At 39.9% G+C, this 22,282-nt stretch overlaps 2 protein-coding genes across 8 annotated transcripts in view; one reads left to right on the top strand and one right to left on the bottom strand.

Moving 5' to 3' along the window:
• The window catches only part of LOC126628289 (uncharacterized), a 99,293-nt gene extending 88,072 nt beyond the window's left edge, over positions 1-11,221 (bottom strand). The window contains exons 1-2 of one of the 5 annotated variants that reach the window (XM_050297924.1): positions 9,866-10,065; positions 9,607-9,648 (exon numbers count right to left, since the gene is read on the bottom strand). The gene's annotated coding sequence lies outside the window, so the exon portion shown is untranslated. Of the gene's footprint in view, positions 1-8,909; positions 9,461-9,606; positions 10,066-10,262 lie in introns of those variants that run through there. The other 4 variants (XM_050297926.1, XM_050297922.1, XM_050297925.1 and 1 more) reach the window with 4 other exon arrangements.
• LOC126628275 (phosphatidylinositol-3-phosphatase myotubularin-1-like) lies at positions 1,937-22,269 on the top strand. Of its 3 annotated transcripts, XR_007625336.1 has the most exons (21): positions 1,937-2,357; positions 2,487-2,567; positions 2,811-2,885; positions 3,478-3,549; positions 12,453-12,542; positions 13,014-13,083; positions 13,450-13,499; positions 14,256-14,545; positions 14,666-14,739; positions 14,870-14,933; positions 15,169-15,234; positions 16,059-16,158; positions 16,255-16,368; positions 17,174-17,343; positions 17,442-17,526; positions 18,032-18,247; positions 19,237-19,296; positions 19,458-19,522; positions 20,201-20,480; positions 21,243-22,149; positions 22,208-22,269. XR_007625336.1 is itself a non-coding variant. In XM_050297898.1 (20 exons), exons 1-20 carry the CDS (start codon positions 2,229-2,231, stop codon positions 21,759-21,761), a joined length of 2,670 nt encoding a protein of 889 aa, XP_050153855.1. In that variant the 5' UTR covers positions 1,937-2,228; the 3' UTR covers positions 21,762-22,191. The 3 variants fall into 3 exon arrangements, 2 of the variants coding, with proteins under 2 accessions (XP_050153855.1, XP_050153856.1); XM_050297898.1 differs by lacking the exon at positions 22,208-22,269 and having other exon boundaries at positions 21,243-22,191; XM_050297899.1 differs by lacking the exons at positions 12,453-12,542; positions 22,208-22,269 and having other exon boundaries at positions 1,939-2,357; positions 21,243-22,191.
• The last annotated feature ends 13 nt before the right edge of the window (positions 22,270-22,282 follow it).

Here is a 22,282-nt window from a genome sequence, read left to right on the forward strand (position 1 = left end):
TTCCACTAATTGTATTTGTATTATTACTGGGTCACGACACACTGAAGAATTTCTCCACCACCACAATCCCTCGCAGTTCCATATGATCCCAACTACTCTTGGAGAAGCTATTCACAAAGAGGAATGAAGCATGAACATTTCCAAATCACCAAATATTTTCTTGAAATTGACCTGAGGTTATATTTTCCCAAAAGGATTTGGTTACATGATAATGCAATTCTCTGGCTTCATACAATAGTAACAAAATACATAGAGACACGCGCAAGCATGCGCGCACACACCCGCACACAAATGCTGTAGATTGATTGGGGTGTCGGTTTTTTGACTTGTCGGTGGTTGAGTTTGGGGTTGTGGTTGAAGACGAAACCATTGATGGACATGACTTGCATACTTTTCGAGTTTTATTTGTAGCTTGTTGACGCAGCGTGTTTGTTTGTGTGTTTTCCTCCTGTCAGCCTTTGCGTTTTGGCTCTTCTTCTTGTTGTTGTTTTCCCGGATTTTTTTCCTTGTACGTAACTTCGGCGTCTCTTTTCGCCCCTGGTTAATGGATTTTCCAGTTTATCAAAAGAGGATTACCACCGATTCTCCTCTTCCAAAAAACATTAGGCGCTAGTCGGACGACGGGTAGGGACCTAGTGCCTAGGCAGACGTCTGGGCGGATTTATATAAATTTATTATATATCTTATAAATAAGTATCTATTTACATTTAAAAAAATAATACTTGTATGAATAATAAAAGAATGACAAAATGCAAAAATAAAAATAGAATAATACACTATATAGCACATTTAAAAGGGAATAAATGTGCCAAATATATGTTTAGAAATCACTTAATTTTGAAAACAAAATATTTGACCAAAAAAAAGAAAGTATTTAATCAACAATTTAAAACAATTACGTAAGAAAAGGGAGTGTGGAAACTAAGATGCATAGAAGGGAAGGAGGTGGGGCACCATTAATAACATTTAGTTTTTAAGGTGCTAGCTGTCCCCTTCTTTATACGTATACAAGCAAATAGGATGCTAGGTGTCCCATTTTAATTGGATAGTAATTTAAAATATATTAAATATGAAAAAGTGAGACTTGATAGTGGGAAAGGGATGGTCACCTGGGGTGAGAGTTGAAGAGAGAGAAACTGAATTTTCTCTCTTCTTCTTCTTCCTCTCGTCTGCTAACCCAGAACATAGACAGTGCGCTGCATTCCTCCTTCCTTACTTTGAAAACGGAAAAAGGAAGTGAAATGCCCAAACCGCCTAGGCCATCCAGTCGCCCGCCTAGGCCATCCAAGCGCCGCCCTGACTGTCTCAGCGCCTGCCTAATCCCTTCCCCGATTTTCCTTTCGATTATAGGTTAATCGCGGTGGCTGACAGTCGCCTATTATGACTCGACTTTTAAAACACTGCTAATGACTAACTATTTAACCCACTAATATTATGACTCGACTTTAATATAAAGTTAATTAAATATTTTAATTAATTAGGCGCATGTCAATGAAAAAGCCCCAAAACTTCTATAATTGAATGTGAAGTGATGTTTTTAACCCTTACCAATATGCTAATATCAGCCACTTAAAATAACTCTCGCGCGAAGAAACGACATTGCAGTTTCTATTTTGTGTGGATTCAAAAATTGCATTGCAGTTTCTATTTTGTTATTTTCTGCTTGTGTGGATTCAAAAACTGCATTGAGATTTTTGTTTTGGTTAATCTCATGGATGCTTGACCTCCTCTTAACTATGATAAATACGAGAAACGAAGACTATCCGTTGTTCAAGCATATTTACTTATTTATATTTGTTTTTAGAACCTTTATATGCGACAATACATGATCGGCCTATTCATAACTAGCGCTAACATATCCCACACTGATTGTTTGTGTGGACATCTCTTATTTTTGTTTTAAAAATGGCTATAGAGAGAACGTGTCCTTCGCTTGCCCAATATGCTTTGTTACTTTTTGTGTTGTTGTTTGGGCTCAACCCGCTTTGGTAAATTAAAATTCATGAATGGGTGGTCCGCCTCCGCACACGAAAATAATAATTTAATAAAATAGATCGCGTGCGAACCGCCTATTCCTTTGAAAGGCAGGTAAACCCCTCTCCCCTCTCCCCTCCCGTCCTGCCGATTCATTCACCAACAACGAAACAAACAACCACGACAAAACCTCACCTCTCTCTCCCTCTCCTATTATCTTGTCAAAAGTCAGACGAACGGCGTCGTGTCGTGGCATGGCAGCACCGAAGCACAGCTCAGGTCGATCGACGTCTTTCATGGACTCCACGACTTTCAGGGACTCTTCCGAGTCTGAGAAGATGGAGGCCACCGGCAGCTGGGACGCCCTCGACTGGACCATTGAGGTCGTCCCTTCTACCTCCACTCCTAGGGTTCTTTATCTATAAGTTTTCAATTTTTATTCCAATTTTGTTCCTCCTTCACTTTGGCCTCTGCTCTTAATCTTCAATTTCTGTTCAAATTTTGTTTTGCAGCCGGTTTCGCGGTCCGTTTCTCGGCCCGTTTCGCATGTGAAATTGGAGTGCCTGCTTGAAGCCGAGCAAGTCCAAGTTGAGGTACATTGAATTCTTGAATAATAAGCAGAAATAGTGATTTTTCTTTTGCTAATAGTTTAATCATAATGTAATTCTTTTGTTCTTGTATTTTCGAATTCTCGGTTAATTATGCTTAGCTGTGGAGGATTTTCTTTGCAATTAACCACAACTATGAACAAATCAAAGATTGATGTAACGTGGTGTTTTCTGTTTTAAATAATGGCATGCTTGCAAAGTTTTCTGATATTCGAAGTTTACTTTTAGGGGTATGGAGTTGTTCTTGTTAATACAGATGAGGCGGGCACCTTGATAGTGACCAATTATCGTCTTCTATTCCTGGTATGTGATGTGCTGTGAATTTCATTGTAAAGTTTCATTCTGTTCGTTTTATGCATGGCCCGAGTAAAGTTCATGTTTGAAGAGGAGTAATTTTGGTAACAACGTAGTTCATGTTAGTAATGTGGCAATCTAGGGTGAGTTATCTTAGGAGAGTGAGTTTGAAACAGATGGGTTTGGGGAAGCTTAAAATTAGATATGTTGGTGCAGACGCTGTTATATATAAGGTCTGGAATTTACACGTTGGGCAGACTTGGGTGAGTATCTGTGCAATTGGTGCATACGATGAGAAGGAAGAAGGTGATGGTAGAATTAAAAACCAAAACAATGGAGGAGAAAAACCTTCAAGATTTGTTAATAAAAGATAAAGAAAAAGTCTTGCAGTGGGCATTGCATTTATTATATTTTCTGCTTGTTTATGTTACTGCTACTGAAATTTATAGCACATAAATTGTTCACGGTTTGAGGAATGTAAAACACATGGTAACATATTTAATCATCTGTAATTTGATGATGGTGATAGTGTTGGTGTTGTGTGTGTCCCACATTTATCCCCAGAATAGCTAATTTGATATTCTTACTGTTGTTTTTCAAGAGTGAGGGAACTAGGAATGTTATTGCACTTGGCACGATACCGTTGGCAACAATCGAGAAGTTCACCAAAATTGTAAGTTCTAATCTCCATGTATACACTTTTATTGTTGAAAAACAATTATTGTGATAAACTCGTTTGTGGTGCTCGAATCTCAAATACATTTGTATCTATAACCTTTCTACGAGTCTTGCGTCTTTGAAAGATGTAGAGATGAAATTAATTGAGGAGAGTTTACGGAGATGCCTGGTCACATATTTTTATCGTGAGTAGAGTGTTTTCATATTTATTATTACAAAGAACTATGAGCTTAACTCCGCCTATGTCTTACATGGCCGGTCCCAAGCCCGGATAAAGGAGGAGGGGGAGGGCGTCAGGTAGTCGACAGCCGGCACTCCATGATCACGTCGAATCCTTATGAAAATGAATCCAGAACAAAATCGTGCTAAAGCTAGGGCGTCACCCGTAAGTGGCGCGCTGTGTGGCCCAAGCACAGTGATAAGTGAGCAAGGGTCGCTGTATCTCCATCGGCACCCGGATGCAGTGTTAAATGAGCAAGGGGGCCATAGAAACTTCTTTTCGAACGACTCCACTCAAAGTTGTTTGGGAGCATATGCTCCTATCAACTTTACCCGGGACACACAAAAGAAGTACTTTGATCCTATTAGACGGGGGAGGGTGAAGAAGCTAGGACAGAAGGGTAGAGTTCAAGAGAGCAAAATGCGTTTAGGAACGTGGAATATAGGAACCTTAACGGGAAAATCTATGGAAGTAGTGGAAGTTATGGTGAGGAGAAGGATAAATATTATGTGCCTACAAGAAACTAAGTGGGTTGGTAGTAAGGCAAAGGATCTAGAAAACTCAGGGTTTAAACTTTGGTATTCGGGCACAAATAGAACGAGAAACGGTGTTGGCATCATCGTGGACAAGACCTTGGTACAAGATGTTGTAGATGTCAAGAGGGTAGGAGATAGAATCATGGCAATCAAGATTGTAATAGGACAAGAACTTATCAATGTGATTAGTGCGTACGCACCTCAAGTAGGGTTGGATACGAGTTCGAAGGAGAAATTTTGGGAAGATCTTGGAGACTTGGTGCAAGGAATTGCTCAGACGGAGAAGTTATTTATAGGAGGAGATTTAAATGGACACGTGGGCAGGGAGACAGGCAACTATGGAGGTTTTCATGGTGGCCATGGTTTTGGGGAGAGAAACGAGGATGGGGAAGCTATCTTGGATTTTGCAATGGCATATGATCTCTTCTTAGCCAACACCTTCTTTAAGAAGAGAGAAGAACATGTGATCACCTACAAGAGTGGGTCGTCAAAAACACAAATAGATTTTCTTCTAATGAGGAAAGGGGATCGTATAACTTGTAAGGATTGCAAAGTTATACCAGGAGAGAGCGTGGCTAATCAACATCGCTTGTTGGTGATGGATGTACATATCAAAAGAGTAAGACAAAAGAACAAGACTTGGAAGTGCCCAAGGACTAGATGGTGGAATCTAAAAGAAGAAAAACAAGTCATTTTCAAAGAGAAGGTAATCACCCAATGTGTGTGGGATAGAGAGGGGGAAGCTAGCCAAATGTGGGATTCCATGGCTAGTTGTATCCGAAAAGTAGCAAAAGAGGTATTAGGAGAGTCCAAGGGCTTTGCCCCACACCAAAAGGAATCTTGGTGGTGGAATGAGGAGGTACAAACAAAGGTGAAGGCTAAGAAGGAATGTTGTAAAGCCTTATACAAGGAGAGGACCGATGAAAATGGTGAAAGGTATAGAAAAGCGAAGCAAGAGGCGAAGAAAGCTGTCAGAGAAGCTAAGTTAGCGGCTTACGACGATATGTATAAACGACTAGATACCAAAGAAGGAGAGTTAGATATCTATAAACTATCTAGAGCAAGGGAAAAGAAGACAAGGGACCTAAACCAAGTGAGGTGCATCAAGGATGAGGATGGAAAGGTTCTTGCTACAGAGAACGCGGTTAAAGACAGATGGAGAGGTTATTTTCATAATCTTTTCAATGAAGGACATGAAATGAGTGCTTCTTTAGGGGAGTTGAGTAACTCAGAAGAGTGTAGAAACTACTCTTTTTATCGTCGAATCCGGAAGGAAGAAGTGGTTGTAGCTTTGAAGAAGATGAAGCATAAAAAAGCAATAGGCCCAGACAATATACCAATCGAAGTGTGGAAACTTTTGGGAGAGACAGGTATAACATGGCTCACTGACCTTTTCAATAGGATTTTGAAAATGAAGAAGATGCCAAATGAGTGGCGAACGAGCACTTTGGTGCCTATCTACAAGAATAAGGGCGACGTACAAAATTGCATGAACTATAGGGGTATTAAGCTAATGAGTCATACAATGAAGCTCTGGGAGAGAGTCATTGAGCATAGATTGAGGCAAGAGACACGGGTTTCGGACAACCAATTCGGGTTCATGCCAGGGCGCTCAACCATGGAGGCAATCTATCTCTTACGAAGATTGATGGAAAGATATAGAGATGGGAAAAAGGATTTACACATGGTCTTTATAGATTTGGAAAAAGCGTATGATAGGGTCCCAAGAGACATTCTTTGGAGGATTTTAGAGAAGAAAGGAGTACGAGTAGCATATATCCAAGCTATAAAGGATATGTATGAAGGAGCAAAGACTGCCGTAAGAACTCATGAAGGACAAACCGAAAGCTTTCCCATAACTGTAGGATTACATCAAGGCTCATCCTTAAGTCCTTACCTTTTTGCGTTGGTAATGGATGAGTTAACAAGACATATTCAAGATGATATTCCTTGGTGTATGCTTTTCGCAGACGATATAGTGTTGATAGATGAAACTCAGGAAGGGGTAAATGCAAAGCTTAACCTTTGGAGAGAAGTGTTGGAATCTAAAGGTCTTCGCCTAAGCCGATCAAAGACAGAATATATGGAGTGCAAGTTCAGTGCAAATGGAGGCCAAAACGAGTTAGGGGTGAGGATCGGAGATCAAGAAATACCAAAGAGCGACCGTTTTCGTTACCTAGGATCTATCTTGCAAAAGAACGGAGAATTAGATGGAGATCTCAACCATAGAATACAAGCTGGATGGATGAAGTGGAAGAGTGCATCCGGCGTGTTGTGTGACCGCCGTATGCCACTGAAGCTCAAGGGAAAATTTTATAGGACGACAATAAGGCCGGCGATGCTGTATGGCACATAATGTTGGGCGGTGAAACATCAACACGTACACAAAATGAGTGTAGCGGAGATGAGGATGCTTCGTTGGATGTGTGGGCACACGAGAAAGGATAAGATTAGGAATGAGGATATCCGGGGTAAAGTAGGAGTAGCCGAAATTGAAGGAAAGATGAGAGAAAATCGGTTACGGTGGTTTGGACATGTGCAAAGAAGGCCTACTGACGCTCCGATTAGAAGATGCGACTATGGGACAGAGGTTCAGGGCCGAAGGGGTAGAGGAAGACCTAGGAAAACTTTGGAAGAGACTCTAAGAAAAGACTTAGAGTACTTGGATCTAACGAAGGACATGACACAGGATCGAGCACAATGGCGTTCTAAGATTCATATAGCCGATCCCACTCAGTGACTTGGATTTTCCAAGTCTCCAACCGAGAAGTTTTCCTCACTCGGGAAATTAAGGGAACACTACCCCAACCTACATGCTCCACTCAGAAAGCTTCAACATACAAGCTTCAACAAAAGAAAATTCAAAGACCTTAGCGAAGAAGGCTTTGGTGTATTTAACACAATACGTTGAAATGAATGAAAGCTTATTTATTGATATCCCCGATAAGCTACAAATATGTACATATACATGAGTCAAAATAAACACACAAGAGGGAGCCTTCACAAAGGTTGCTTAGGAGAAGTCTCAGCAGTCGGTAGAGCCCCAGAAAGAGAAGGCACCGGAGGGGGATCATTTGGAGCCTCAGTACTGGACAGAACCCTAGAAGGAGGAGGCATCAGAGGTTGATCATTCGGAGCTTCATTACGCGGTACAGCCCCAGAAGACGAAGGCAATAAATGCCTTTGGAACAAACCCACAAATCTCTGATGATCAAGTAAAACCTGACCATCAGTTTCCTTCATTTGGTCAAGCTTCCTCTTCATGTTTGTAGCATAGTCATGTGCGAGCCGGTGCAACTGTTTATTCTCATGCTTGAGCCCTCTAATCTCCTGTTTGAGACTCATCACTTCAGCCGCCAATGATTCAACTTGGCGGGTTCGAGCAAATAGGCGTTGGGCCATATTAGACACAGAACCTGCACACTGAACACTGAGAGCCAGCGAATCCTTAACAGCTAACTCATCAGACCGTTTGGAAAGTAGTCTGTTATCTTTGGGAGTGAGAAGGTTCCTGGCCACCACCGCAGCGGTCATATCATTCTTCATCACAGAATCCCCAACGGTAAGAGGACCAGTAGGGGAGACGAAGGATGGGCGCCATATGTTGTCTGGAGAAGGCGGGGCTGCCTCTTCAACAAGGTTCAAGTCAAAACGACGGTCGGAGGGGCCAGACATTTTCAAAGGTGTTGAAGAGAGAAGAGGTCGGACAAATCAAGATCTTAGAAGTGCAAGAATGAAGCTTCTACTGGTGGAGATTCAAGTGTGCTTTGGAACTTAATGCCAGCCCCTATAAAAATCTGCACTCGACGGAGCTTCAGAAATCGAAGAGGCGCCTGCTCAGAAATCGAAGAGGCGCCTGCTCAGAAATCGAAGAGGCGTTTGCTTTCTCAAAAGTTGGGCTGCTCAAAGACCACGAAGGCCGATCTCAGAAATCGAAGAGGCGCTCGCTTTCTCAAAAGCTGGGCTCCCCAGAGACCACGAGGGCCGATCTCAGAAATCGAAGAGGCACCTACTTTTCCAGCCTTGTCAGCACCTGTCACACGCACACTCAGCTTTGCGGAAATTATGGGCATTCTGTCGAAGACTTCTGGGGAAGTAGAAAACACATGAATCTTACTGTTCAATCACCCACTTCCCACACGCAACAATAGCTCATGGGTACCACAGATAATTTTGCCAAAGTTCTCTGCCAAAGTTGAGCACGTGAAGCTTGCAGCTCCCACTACATCGCTCTGACCAAGAAGGGTAAAAGAATAGCAAAGAAACAGCACTAACAAAGTTTAGACCCATAAATTTTGAAGGTCTAGCTACCATATTATTACCCACAAGGGTAAAGGAATAGTACCACTGCTGGATAATTGGAAAGTCCCTGTGTGTCAACCTCTGTGCTTCGTGGCAAGGTAGACTAGCAAACATGCCCAACCTTTACTCACATTCGAGAAAACATTCCCAATAAGATTGCTTGCTCCAAAATCGAAGAGGCACCGTCCTCCGAATCTCGAGAGCCAGACTCCCAACATGACTACTTTCTTAAAAATCGAAGAGAGGGTAAAGGAACAGTACCATTGCTGGATAATTGGAAAGTCCCTGTGTGTCAACCTCTGTGCTTCGTGGCAAGGTAGACTAGCAAACATGCCCAACCTTTACTCACATTCGAGAAAACACTCCCAACAAGATTGCTTGCTCCAAAATCGAAGAGGCACCGCCCTCCGAATCTCGAGAGCCAGACTCTCAACATGATTACTTTCTCAAAAATCGAAGAGACACTACTCCCCGAATCTTCGAGAGCCAAACCCCCAGCATGATTGCTTTCTCAAAAATCGATGAGGCATCGTTCTCCGAATCAATCGAAGAGGGGCTCGCTTTCTCAAAAGCTGGGCTGCTCAGAGACCACGAGGGCCGATCTCAGAAATCGAAGAGGCACCTACTTTTCTAGCCTTGTCAGCACCTGTCACACGCACACTCAGCTTTGCAGAAATTATGGGCATTCTGTCGAAGACTTTTGGTGAAGTAGAAAGCACATGAATCTTACTGTTCAATCACCCACTTCCCACACGCAACAATAGCTCATGGGTACCACAGATAACTTTGCCAAAGTTCTCTGCCAAAGTTGAGCACGTGAAGCTTGCAGCTCCCACTACATCGCTCTGACCAAGAAAGGTAAAAGAATAGCAAAGAAACAGCACTAACAAAGTTTAGACACATAAATTTTGAAGGTCTAGCTACCATATTATTACCCACAAGGGTAAAGGAACAGTACCACTGCTGGATAATTGGAAAGTCCCTGTGTGTCAACCTCTGTGCTTCGTGGCAAGGTAGACTAGCAAACATGCCCAACCTTTACTCACATTCGAGAAAACACTCCCAACAAGATTGCTTGCTCCAAAATCGAAGAGGCACCGTCCTCCGAATCTCGAGAGCCAGACTCCCAACATGACTACTTTCTCAAAAGCGAAGAGAGGGTAAAGGAACAGTACCATTGCTGGATAATTGGAAAGTCCCTGTGTGTCAACCTTTGTGCTTCGTGGCAAGGTAGACTAGCAAACATGCCTAACCTTTACTCACATTCGAGACAACACTCCCAACAGGATTGCTTGCTCCAAAATCGAAGAGGCACCGCCCTCCGAATCTCGAGAGCCAGACTCCCAACATGATTACTTCCTCAAAAATCGAAGAGACACTGCTCTCCGAATCTCGAGAGCCAGACCCCCAGCATGATTGCTTTCTCAAAAATCGAAGAGGCATCGTTCTCCGAATCTCGAGAGCCAGATACCACAGACCACTTTTTCAAAGTGCTCTGACAGAGTTAAAACATGTGAAACTGGCAGCTCCCACTACCGTGCTATGACCAAGCAGGGTAAAGGAATAGCATTATTACTTGTTGTTAGGGAGACTCCTATATATGTCGACCTCCATCCCCAACGGACAGGCAGACCTGCAAAAATGCTCAACCCTTCATCATATCTGAGAGGGCACTCCCAACGAAGCCTTTCGAAATATTCAGCTTTCTTTCCCCCCGATAATACCTCTGCAAACAAGCTATACTACAGCAAGAATATCTCATATCATCAGGGTTAAAAGCAAGAGTATCCCATATCATGCTTTTTCCCTGTCTTTTCCTTTGGCCTTGTTTTTACCTGCAAGACAAGGAGAAAGAGAGCAATCAATCAGCACTTGGAATCAAGCTTCCAGCCAGGAACTGACTGCCTGGAACCCCTTACCTGATTACTTACCTGGCATTGCTCTCGAGTACTTATCTTCAACATCTTATGTTTCCAGGGAAGATTCCGCATCTGCTTGAGGAACAGATAGGGCAAGTGCGAAGGATACAAGGAAGCATGTGGAGACAAGCGTAACAACACACGTGCCGATACATCCATTACTCTGTCAAAAGCAAAAGTATCCCATATCAGCAGGGTGGAACGTACTCTAGATTTGATGGACTTGTTTTGACCCTCAAATTCTTCAGTCGGCCTTATACTCTGGAGGAAACCAGAAAACCCTCCAGCTCAGTTCAAGAATAAGCCTGTGGAAAGTTACTTCTTCAAAAGCAAAAGTATCTCATATCATCTTTTCTCATTTTTCTTCTCTTTATCCTTCATGCTGCTGCAAGATGGGGAGAAGGTGAACAATCAGTCGGAGCTCTGATTGCTTACCTTGTCTGTCACCTCTTTCAGCAGACCCCCTAGCTCGGCGACTTGGGGGACTCCTACTACATGGTTTGTATCGCGCTTGACCAAGCCTGAAACTACAAGTAAGCTTCAAGTGAAATTGATACATTACCTTGTGCATCTCCACCAGTTGAAGATACCACCCCTGGATGGAGGAAGAGTACTTCCAGAGAAGATGCCACATCTACCTATGAGACAGATAAGGCAAGTCAAGACGACACCACACTCCGATACTTAGAAGTTTCGTGATTACGAGATCATTCTCCCACAATATTTCCTAATGTCATTTGTACTAAATCATTCACTTGTACTCACTAAAGGAGAGCTTGAACCTATGTACTTGTGTAAACCCTTCACAATTAATGAGAACTCTTCTATTCCGTGGACGTAGCCAATCTGGGTGAACCACGTACATCTTGTGTTTGCTTTCCTATCTCTATCCATTTATATACTTATCCACACTAATGACCGGAGCAATCTAGCGAAGATCACAAAAAGCGACCGTTTTCGCTACCTAGGATCTATCTTGCAAGAGAACGGAGAATTAGATGGAGATCTCAACCATGGAATACGAGCTGGATGGATGAAGTGTAAGAGTGCATCCGGCGTGTTGTGTGACCGTCGTAGGCCACTGAAGCTCAAGGGAAAATTTTATAGGACGGCAATAAGGCCAGCAATGTTGTATGGCACAGAATGTTGGGCGGTGAAGCATCAACACGTACACAAAATGGGTGTAGTGGAGATGAGGATGCTTCGTGGGATGTGTGGGCACACGAGAAAGGATAAGATTGGGAATGAGGATATCCGAGGTAAAGTAGGAGTAGCCGAAATTGTAGGAAAGATGAGAGAAAATCGGCTCCGGTGATTTGGACATGTGCAAAGAAGGCCGACTGACGCTCCGGTTCGAAGATGTGACTACGGGACAAAGGTTCAGGGCCGAAGGGGTAGAGGAAGACCTAGGAAAACTTTGGAAGAGACTCTTAAGAAAAGACTTAGAGTACTTGGATCTAACGGAGGACATGACACAAAACCGAGCGCAATGGCGTTCTAGGATTCATATAGCCGACCCCACTTAGTGGGAAAAGGCTTTGTTGTTGTTGTTGTTGTTGTAAAGAACTATGAGCTTCATTACTTACATGGAAAAATAATTCCGGTTCTTGACTTTCATGCATTTACTAAACATGGGTATTGGAATTATTCAAATTATGACTTCCATGCGTTAACTAACTCATATGAATTTTTTTTTTTTAAATGTGGGTTTCACATTAAAATTTGTTAAATACCAGAAAAATCAGGAATAAGAGGTCGTACTTGGTGCGATGGCAAGTGCCTTCGCCCAGGAGCGGTAGGTCTCGGGTTCGAGACTTGGGAGCAGCCTCTCCATAAATGGGGGTAAGGCTAGCCGACATTCACCTCTCCCAGACCCTGCGTAAAGCGGGAGCCTTGTGCACTGGGTACGACCTTTTACCAGAAAAATCAGGAATCATATCAACTACGGCGCCTAGTTGATCCCATACTCATTCCTTCTTTCCCTTTCTCTTCATGGCTTCCCCCATTCCAAGTAAGTAAACATAACATGTGTCGACATGAAATATTTGATTACAATTTTAAAATAAAAGATATCCTCGTTCAAGTCCTTTCCACCTCCATTGAGTCATATCCTTCATGCTTTCCCAATTTGTTGTTCCACTTCTCAGGTGATCTACGAACAATACATCAGTGATCTGCCCATTTTGGTGCATGGTCTTTTTCTTTTTGCACCATTTATCTCTGTAGTCCTCTTCACATTTTTCTTTTCAGAGAATAAATTCCCTCTTTGCCATGTTTTGAGAGATGACAGAGCTTTAGGACAAATTAAATTTCCTTGGTTTGGTTCTCTCGAGTCTAATCTAGATGATTGAATGGACCCAACAAGAAAGACAAATTTATAAATGTCTGCTAGTCTTAATTTTTCAATATTGTTTTTCACCAGTTAGTGTTTTTCTTTTGGAAGTGGAAATAGCCACTTCATTGTATTTATTTGACTTTGTAGGTTGTAAAGAATCAGCCAACCCCTCGTCAATCCGAAAAGATTCCATCAAGAAGACTTCTTCAGGTCATTGGTAAGACTTGTGTGAAGTACTTATGTAAATGACAATGTATATGAATTCTTTTTGTTATCGTGTGAGGTTCGGTATCATTCGACAATTGTTTTAGGAAGAGACGTGTGGATTCTTGGTTAGATCTTAACTAATTCAGTCCAGTTTCGATTTCAATAGTAGTTTATAGATTCTTGGAAATGTCTACTAAGCCATATAGAAATCCTCAAGGCTACTAAATTATGGGTCGTCGTTGCAATAACATGGTTATCTGGCTTAGTGCTGCTAAATATTGATGGTTTTATAAGGCTAAAATTCTCCCCATTGTTTGCTTTGATTTTCTCAAACAGTTCTTGTTCACATTTCCATCCAAATATTTATACTTTGCAGGTAAAGACATGAGGACCATTGTCTTTGGGTTTCGTCCTAAAACAAGGCAGGTAAATTATTATTGTGAATACTTCTCGATACTTTTGCATTGTGGTTCACTCCAGTATATATCTTTTAAAGGTTTTGTATCTTAATATTATGATGAAGGGCTATCTATAGTTTTGCAAATGTTGTGACGAAACTGAACATCGCTCTCAAAAACCAATTTAGTCAATTTATGACCACACTTTTCTTTTTTATGACAAATGTTTAACTGATAGTAGTCTAGTCATCATAAATAAAGAACACTTGCAGTTTATTATAGGTGAAACCAATCTTAAAATTATGGTTAGAAGTGAATGCCAACAGTGACACCGGGGGTCGACTATCCTTTCACCATGTCATGAAAAGTGAGGCTTTAGCTTCAACTCTCACGAAACAGAGCAGAAGTCGAGTTGTATGTTGGGCAGTCTCATCAATACTTTGATGGAAATAAATGCAGCTAAAGCTGCAACCACAACAGCTAAACCAAATTCATTATTGTTATTAGTAGCTGCACAGGGGGAGCAGCACGTCTTGTCCCCATGTGTAGAATAAAGTATTATGTATATAGTACTATACAATAATAACTTGAGAGAATAAGTGATCCATATACTTGCTTTCTTGTGTCTATACTTTATGCCTATAACCTTGACGAATCTCGCTGGTGTGTCTCGAAGCATAAAAGGTTTTCAATATCATGGTGAATTCATTTTGTTACTTATTGCTTTTAAAGTTGTGAACAGCTGTCTAACATGGGTATTTAAAACAAAACAAAAAACTTGCAGAGACGTGCAATATTTGATGCATTATCAAGTTGTACAAAGCCAACAAGTCTGTGGGATCTTTATGCTTTTGTTTCTGGACCTTCCAAATTTGGTAACACCAACCCAAAGGTGCGGTTACTAAATGAGTATTTTCGGCTTCTTGGGAAAGGGTCCTTACGTGCATCTATGAATATGATTGAAGATGGGTCATTCACATTTTCTAATGATTTGTGGAGGATAAGTAGCATAAATTCCAGCTATATCATGTGCCAGAGTTATCCATTTGCCTTGATGGTTCCAAAATCCATAACGTAAGAGTTTAAGATCCATCATTTCATACTTCTGTCTTACGTTTTTCAGGTTTAATTAGTCTTACTTCATTGACTTTAGAACTATGCAACTAATAATTATTTCATGGTTGCTGACGCTAGTGATGAAGAAGTGCTTCAAGCTTCCAACTTCCGAGCAAGAGGTCGCTTGCCTGTAGTTACATGGTGTCATCCAAGTATGCAATAAGTCTCCTTGTTGCCATCAAATCAAATCCGTTTTCTCATTTTCACCAAAAATAAGTCCTTTTGCTGCTCCTTTTGTTATACTACTCGTACTTGTGTTCTAATAACTTTGACAACTTACAGAAACAGGAGCAGTTCTTGCACGGTCATCCCAACCCTTAGTTGGTCTCATGATGAATATGAGGAGGTAATATAATCCATCTTTTGAAAATGAAATCTCCTCTCATATTGCACACACACACACAGTAGATATACATGACTGTCAAGAGGCCACCCTGAAAAGGAAATGATATCATACATATTTAGTTGGTTTACTTTTAATTCTTGGAATTTAGAGCACCTATATATTATCATATTTTTTGCATGATTTGTTATGCAATTGGTGATGATCCACATATCCACATGTGTTGATTTGTCTGCAGTAACACAGATGAAAAGATTGTTGCTGCACTTTGCACTCAACTTGCTGGTACAAGAGTTAAACGGAGGTAAGTGATAGTTTTGTTCAACTTGTTGCTTTGTACTTTTATCTATGTTATTTTTTCACGTTCAGTTATTTTTGTTGCATCTATTTATTAATGACTTAGTATTGTCAACGTTGCAATACAAGAAGCATTAAGAAGTGTTAATAATAAGGGCTAATTACATTTCACACCCTCCATGTTTGGGGTGATTTTCAAAATGGGCCGCGAGGTTTCAATTTTCTCACATTGCCCCCATAAGGTTTTGAAATTGTATCAATTTACACCTTTTGTCTAATGAATTATTTGAATCATAATTAAACTGATGTAGCCGACCCCACTTAGTGGGAAAAGGCTTTGTTGTTGTTGTATAATTAAACTGATGGCATGGTGAACATGAAACCTGTAATTGCTATGACATGTAAGCCACATTTGCACCATATTGACTAAAATACTCATCAACTTAATGGATATTTAGACTTTCAAATATCCAAAAAAAGGTGTAAATTGATACAATTTCAAAACCTATGGGGCAATGTGAGAAAATTGAAACCTAATGGTCCATTTTAAAAATAATCTCAAACCTTGATGGTGTAAAATGTAGTTAACCCTAATAATAATCATAATAACAGTTAAAAAAAAAAAGAATATTCCCTTTAATAGGTGGTTAAACAGTCTATGTCCTTGATGCTCACTCTTGTCATTTATTTCTTTTCTTATTCCACAATTTTTTTATGCTTATGATAGTTTACGGTTCAACAAGTGGATGTTGTGTTAATCATTTTTCTGATAATTTAGTTAGGTTGTATCGTTCCAGAACATTTATATCTTATGAAACGATTGATTTCCAGGAAGTTATATATAGCCGATGCAAGGCCTCGAAAAAATGCTCTAGCTAATGGTGCTATGGGAGGTGGCTCTGAGTCATCTTCACATTATTCTCAATCTGAGGTATCTCTAACTTTTAGATTTTTTATTTATGCATCTTTGGCTGTGTAATATCATAATTATATAACTTCCTATTTCTTTTCTTTTGGGGTGTATCAGATAGTTTTCTTTGGGATAGACAACATACATGCAATGAGAGAGAGCTTTGCCAGACTCAGAGACTATTTAGACACTCATGGTGCAGCTTCATCGGATGGAATGTCATCTTTCTTGGTTAGTCTAGCTATCTTATGAATATCTGGGCTCTTTATCCGTGTTAAATTGTGGTTCTAAGTTTTTATTTTTATTTTATTTTTATTTTGATGGCTATAAAGTATGCTGTATTAATTGATAATAGCTGCATGTTTTTTTGTTCAAAGGTAAAAGTTACTCTTAGTGGTTGGTAGAGTCAGTATGTGAGAGCGCAATATGTGTGTATGTGTGTAGTACTAGAAAAATACTTCCATGAATAAAAGTGAACATTACTAAACAGGGAACATGTTGTTTATGCGGAAACAGAGCAAAAACAGTCTAACATTGCATGAATGAAAACTAAAAGACGCCACTCTGATCTATAAGGCCTCAGGTCTACAAGTGAAGGCTATATATTTATTCCCTAGAAGTAAGATTTTTAAACTCTGCAACATGTATGGTTTTTAGTTTTTACCAAAGGGGAGTTATTTATATACAAGGGTTTCAATTCCAAAAGTAGATGGATTATTTTTGAGTGAATGGAAGTTTGGGGATCTCAAAGGTTGTGAACCTGTGGCCCCCATGTGTCCAAAGTGTCTTTGTTAACTGATCTCGAGACTTGCTAAGAAGCATGGTTAAAATGTGAATATTTGTCTTTTGAGAAGAAAAATATCTAATTAAATATTAATATTGTTGAAAGTATTTACAATGAAAAAAAAAAAAAGAGGAAAAGAGGAAGGGAAGATCAAGTTTGTTATGGCCTTTTTTTCTCAATTTAATAAATGAAGAATGTTGTGTTTGATGTTGGAGAGAAGAACACACGTTTTATACTTGTTAATATTAACAGAGACATGGTGGATGGACTTGGGGTGGAGGTAACCTAAGCAGTATGTCTGCTTCAGTGTCAACACTGGGGGACAGTGGTTGGTTAATACATGTTCAAAGTGTCTTGGCTGGTTCTGCTTGGATTGCTGCTCGTGTTGCTTTGGAGTCGGCATCAGTGCTTGTACATTGTAGGTAAGGTCTACTATACCTGTACTTCATCAAACTGGCATGATGGTTCAGTTTTTCCATTTTTGGTGTTTTAACCTCTAATTTGCAATTCTTTTGTTAAGTGATGGATGGGACAGAACCACTCAGCTGATTTCACTTGCCAATTTGTTGCTTGATCCATACTATCGGACTTTAACTGGGTTTCAGGTATTTGCTGGACATACTTGGAAAGATGCCCTGATTTATGATGCTAGTTTTTCTTCGATTTCATGGGTAAAAACCCCTATAAGATAAACTCATTTATGTTAAAAGGAGTGCATTTCTTCTTTTGTTCTGTGGGCTGTTCTTCTGCAGTTTTGACGCTGGAGTGTCTATTGCATTTCTTCTTTTGTTCTGTAGGTTGTCGTCCTTGTGTCTAACTGTCTAGGACTCTTATATTTCTTTACATAATAAGTGAGGGGCCCATTTGTAGAAGGCAATCAAACCACACTCAGACATTTTTTTTCTCGCTTGATTTGTCTTAGACAAAAGAATGACTTGAACTGTTTAAGTTTTAATATGGTAATGTTTCAAAAATTGAAACGTTGATTTCCTTTTTTAAAGATTCCCGAAACCTAGGGTGTATATTGTAAGTAGATATTTAAAAATATTACAGAGTTTGCATTTTTTATTTTGAAGTCACTATAAAATATAATTATGTGCTTTGATGCAGGCACTGGTTGAGAAAGATTGGTTAGCATTTGGTCACCCATTCGCAGATCGAGTTGGCATGCCAGCTGTAATGGGAAGTGGCAACATGCCTTCTGAATTGACGAGGCAGGCCTCTGCTCCGGTTCTCCAGTCATCACCCAGTCGCCATTCATCAGCATCTCAGGCACCTACTTCTCATGCACAGAATTCAAATGACTATTCTCCCATATTTCTGCAGGTACACATTGTTATATTGGTACATTATTACTGCGTTAAATTTCAACTCACTATTCTTATACTTGTAGAATCTAAACCCAAAAGGAACTCATTCATCATATTAACGTAAATCAATTGATCGACACAAGTAGAACACAATAAAATTAAGGATATATGGTCAAGTCTCTTGTTGGCTTCATCATCTCCATCTTCCTCAATCACAAATCTTTTTGTCGAACCAGGGACAGGGAGAGCGTTTTGGTTGTTTAAACTATTTTTCTGAAAATTCCATTGCCCCGTTACAAATGTCAAAATAGGTTCTTGTGGTTTAAGCAATTTTTCTCATGTGATTTACTTCTAAACAAATTTTAGTTAAATGTTCAACTTTCATCATTTTGTGTAACTTGGAAACCACATGTGGGTCATGTATATGGGCATTATAGTATTTTTATATCCAATCCCACATAATCATCTGGAATCACAATAGTTTCACTCCACATAAACCCAAAAAATCTTTGTTTCAAGTCTCTAGTTTACCGAAAAAGTTGTTTCAGATACCAAGTTATCAAGTGAGATTGTATACAGAAAAATTATAATGCTCTTGCACGTGAACGTGACGTTATGCGAATTGACAAAAACTGAACAATTGACCAAAATTGGTTTTTTAAATAAATCATAAGGGAAAAATTGATACAATAGGAACCAAGGTAGTTAAAGTAACAGTTAACATAAACCACAAGGACCATTTGTGACTTTTGGCCTTTTCAAAAATAGTCAATCTTTCTGACCCCATTTTTTTAAAGGAAGTTGCAAAAAGATCCAAATTGTATCCTTGACTGTATCCAGTCAACTTCCAATTTTCTGTCAAGTTTGTCCTTTCCACCTGAAATGATGCCAAGTGTTTAATTTTGAGGAATGGTCTGAGATTGCAATTGAGAGCATTTGCACCGGAACTGTTTTTTTTTCTTCTTCCACTGTATGAGTCACTAATCCTAGGCGTTTCTGATGCAGTGGGTTGATTGTGTTTCACAATTGTTGCGGATGTATCCTTTTGCTTTTGAGTTTTCTTCGGTATGTATCCTTCTTTCATAAGTGCACTCATTTCTCTTTTTGATGAAACTGCTCACAAATGCAGTTCAATTTGTCACCGAACAACTTTATTTGTTTTTCTAATGTTTCTTTGTGGTCAGGTAACAATAGTTCATTAAAGTTTCCACTATTTTGTGATCTAGGCATTTCTGGTGGATCTATTGGACTGTGTTCTATCGTGTCGCTTTGGAAACTTCTTATGTAATAGGTAAGAAATTTGATATAGCGTGTTTCGCATCTCTGTTGAGAATATCGCGTTTAAGAATGGGAAAAATAGAACAAACTCCAGAAATCGAAAAACAAATAACCAAGATAAATAACACCAAGAATTTACGTGGTTCAACAATATGTGCATACGTCCACAGGACAGCAACAACAATCTTTCACTTTATCAATAATGAGTACAACCAATAATCTTGCCAAATCTCTAGAACTAGGACTTGACAAAAAACCTGAAAGAACAAGAAATACACTCTCTTTTCTTTTCTCTCGCACACACTTTACAATATTCTCTCACTCTAATCCCTTGAGTGGTATACAATTTATTGTTTTGCTCCCTCAAATTGAAAACTGGTACAATAGCCCCTTTATATAGACATAATAAAGGTCTTCTTCAATAAGGATTATTAATCCTAATTGGAATCTAGTTATGAATCCTACTCCAATTGGGTAAACAATTCCAATTGGGAAAACAATTTAATCCTCTAAGACTATAATTCCTTATAGACTTGGGACAACTTATCGTGGGCTGGAAAAACCTAACAATCTCCTCTCGAAAAACAAGTGGCTCATGGAAAATTGTGCTCAATTTGATCGAATAGTTGACCCAGAAACTTTGATGTAAACTATTATTCAATACTTCTTCCTGATTGCTCATGTATTTCAGTGAAAGGGAGAGGCAGCAATGTGGTGTACCCGATGCTTGTGGATGCATGTGGGTATATTTTGCTGATTTACGTGCTTCGCAGGGAAGTTCTCATGTGCACTATAACTACTTATATGATCCCTTGAAACACGATGGTCCACTGTTACCTCCAGCAGCAGCTTTAGCACCAACTCTTTGGCCTCAATTCCATCTTCGTTGGGCTTGTTCCTCAGAGGCTCAAGTTGGAGGGGTTGAAGCTCAATTTAGGCAAATGGATGTTAAGTTCTCTGAACTACAAAAGGTACTAATACTTCTGGCTTCTAAATCTTTCCTCTGAATAGTCTCTCTAGCTTTTTTCTTTTTAACCAATTTTTTTCAACAGGGCAAGTTCTTGATCTTGCTCTACAGCTTGCAAATGCGTCATGTTGGTTACGTCGTCTTTTAGGTTGCCTAATATTTTCGTGTACTAGAAACTCAAGAATAAGGCCCTTTTTGGTCTCTAGGAAAACTGAAAAAACCAACTGAATCAAGATCCTAGCTAAAACTGGAGCAAGAATGCATACAAACTGAATTAGGAAATGGAAACAAAAACACAATTTGAAACATTTGTGTTTAATCTTTTATTTATAATCTCTATTCAGTTGCTATTGCTCACGGTGTCAGCCAAAACTTTATACCGTAGGTTGTTATTTATTGCTTGGATTGTAGGTCAATTATTTGGTAAATAAACCTGAGTAAAATACGTACTTGTGTCAAGCAGGTCCTTTTAAGGCCAACCAAAAGAAAACAACTGTTTGTTTCTGTTTTTGGTTGCAAGTTATGTTGGCTAGATGTATCACCATCCCTAATTCCCGCTGATCCCATTAAACAAGGATATAAAGAGGGGTTGGTATATTCGATAAATTTTTACTTATTGACAAGCTTAATATGTTTGTGGAAGATGGTGGTTTATGTTTCTTACATCTCTGATATTTTGTTTCCCAAACTTAAATGGCATGTTACATTTGCTTATGCGACTTAAATAATAACATTTTACGTTGGTTATGTCGAAAACTCCTTCCAGGAAAAAGAAATGGCAGAAAGGAAAGCTAAAGAAATCGCCACCTTAATGGAATCATTAACCGCAGAATTGCAAAATGAGAAGCAAGTTAGCAGCTCAGCTAAGCAGATGGCCAAGAGGGCAAGCAGGGAAAGCGACGCCATAAAGCGAGCTGTACAGTCACTGGGATGCAAGGTCCACTTTTCAAACAGTGGAGATTGCACCGTTGGCATCGAAAGCAGCCAAATTGCATCTTCGCAGAAATTACCTTATTATTTAAAAAGAGAAGCGGATGGCACCATGCAGCGTGATGAGAAATTAGACCTCTCTCTTTCAATCACGGTTATGGCAGATGACGATGCTTCCGTCAACCCAATTGGCCGAGTATGTGAAACGTTATGCCCGTTAGGCATGCGAGATGGGGGCTGCCGGTGGCCGGATGCTGGTTGTGCTCAATTGGGTAGCCAATTTCTCGGACTAAAGGTTAACTACGAGGCATTTGATAAACTTTCTATTTATGATAGCTATTTCCAGCCGAAATAATACTAAATAAATTTGGAGCTTTCTTTGGACGTACCAAACCAAACTCACTACTCCCGCAACGTTATCCCTGTGGAAATTCCCGTATAGAGTTCAAAGTTTCTTTTAGCATAGTTCCAAGATCATTTGTAGCATGCCAGAAAGTGAACACGAAGAACGACGAAGGACGGACCCGATAATTGAAGAAGGGTCTCGAGATGTATTGTACAGAGGATGTAAAGTTGGCTGAGGACCATTTCTATCATATAGACAGGTCTTTGTAGCGGCGAAAGGAAAAACCAGAACGGCGCAAGGTCTGGTGTATATATGGTCAGTCGTCTACTTCTCATTACATTATTGTTTGGTGCTCGTATGGTTAACTGTAAAGGTTGCAATTAATCTCCTAAACAAGGTTAGTTTTCGATGCGATTTATGTATTGTTACATTATTTTGATTTCGCAATTCCACAGTGGAAGCGCAGCTAATGAACTCCACAACCGTCGGTGATGCACGACGGTGAGCGTTGCAGAAAGCCGGTTATCTGT

Source organism: Malus sylvestris, chromosome 7 (assembly GCF_916048215.2).
Source record: "Malus sylvestris chromosome 7, drMalSylv7.2, whole genome shotgun sequence".
Lineage (NCBI taxonomy): Eukaryota > Viridiplantae > Streptophyta > Magnoliopsida > Rosales > Rosaceae > Malus > Malus sylvestris.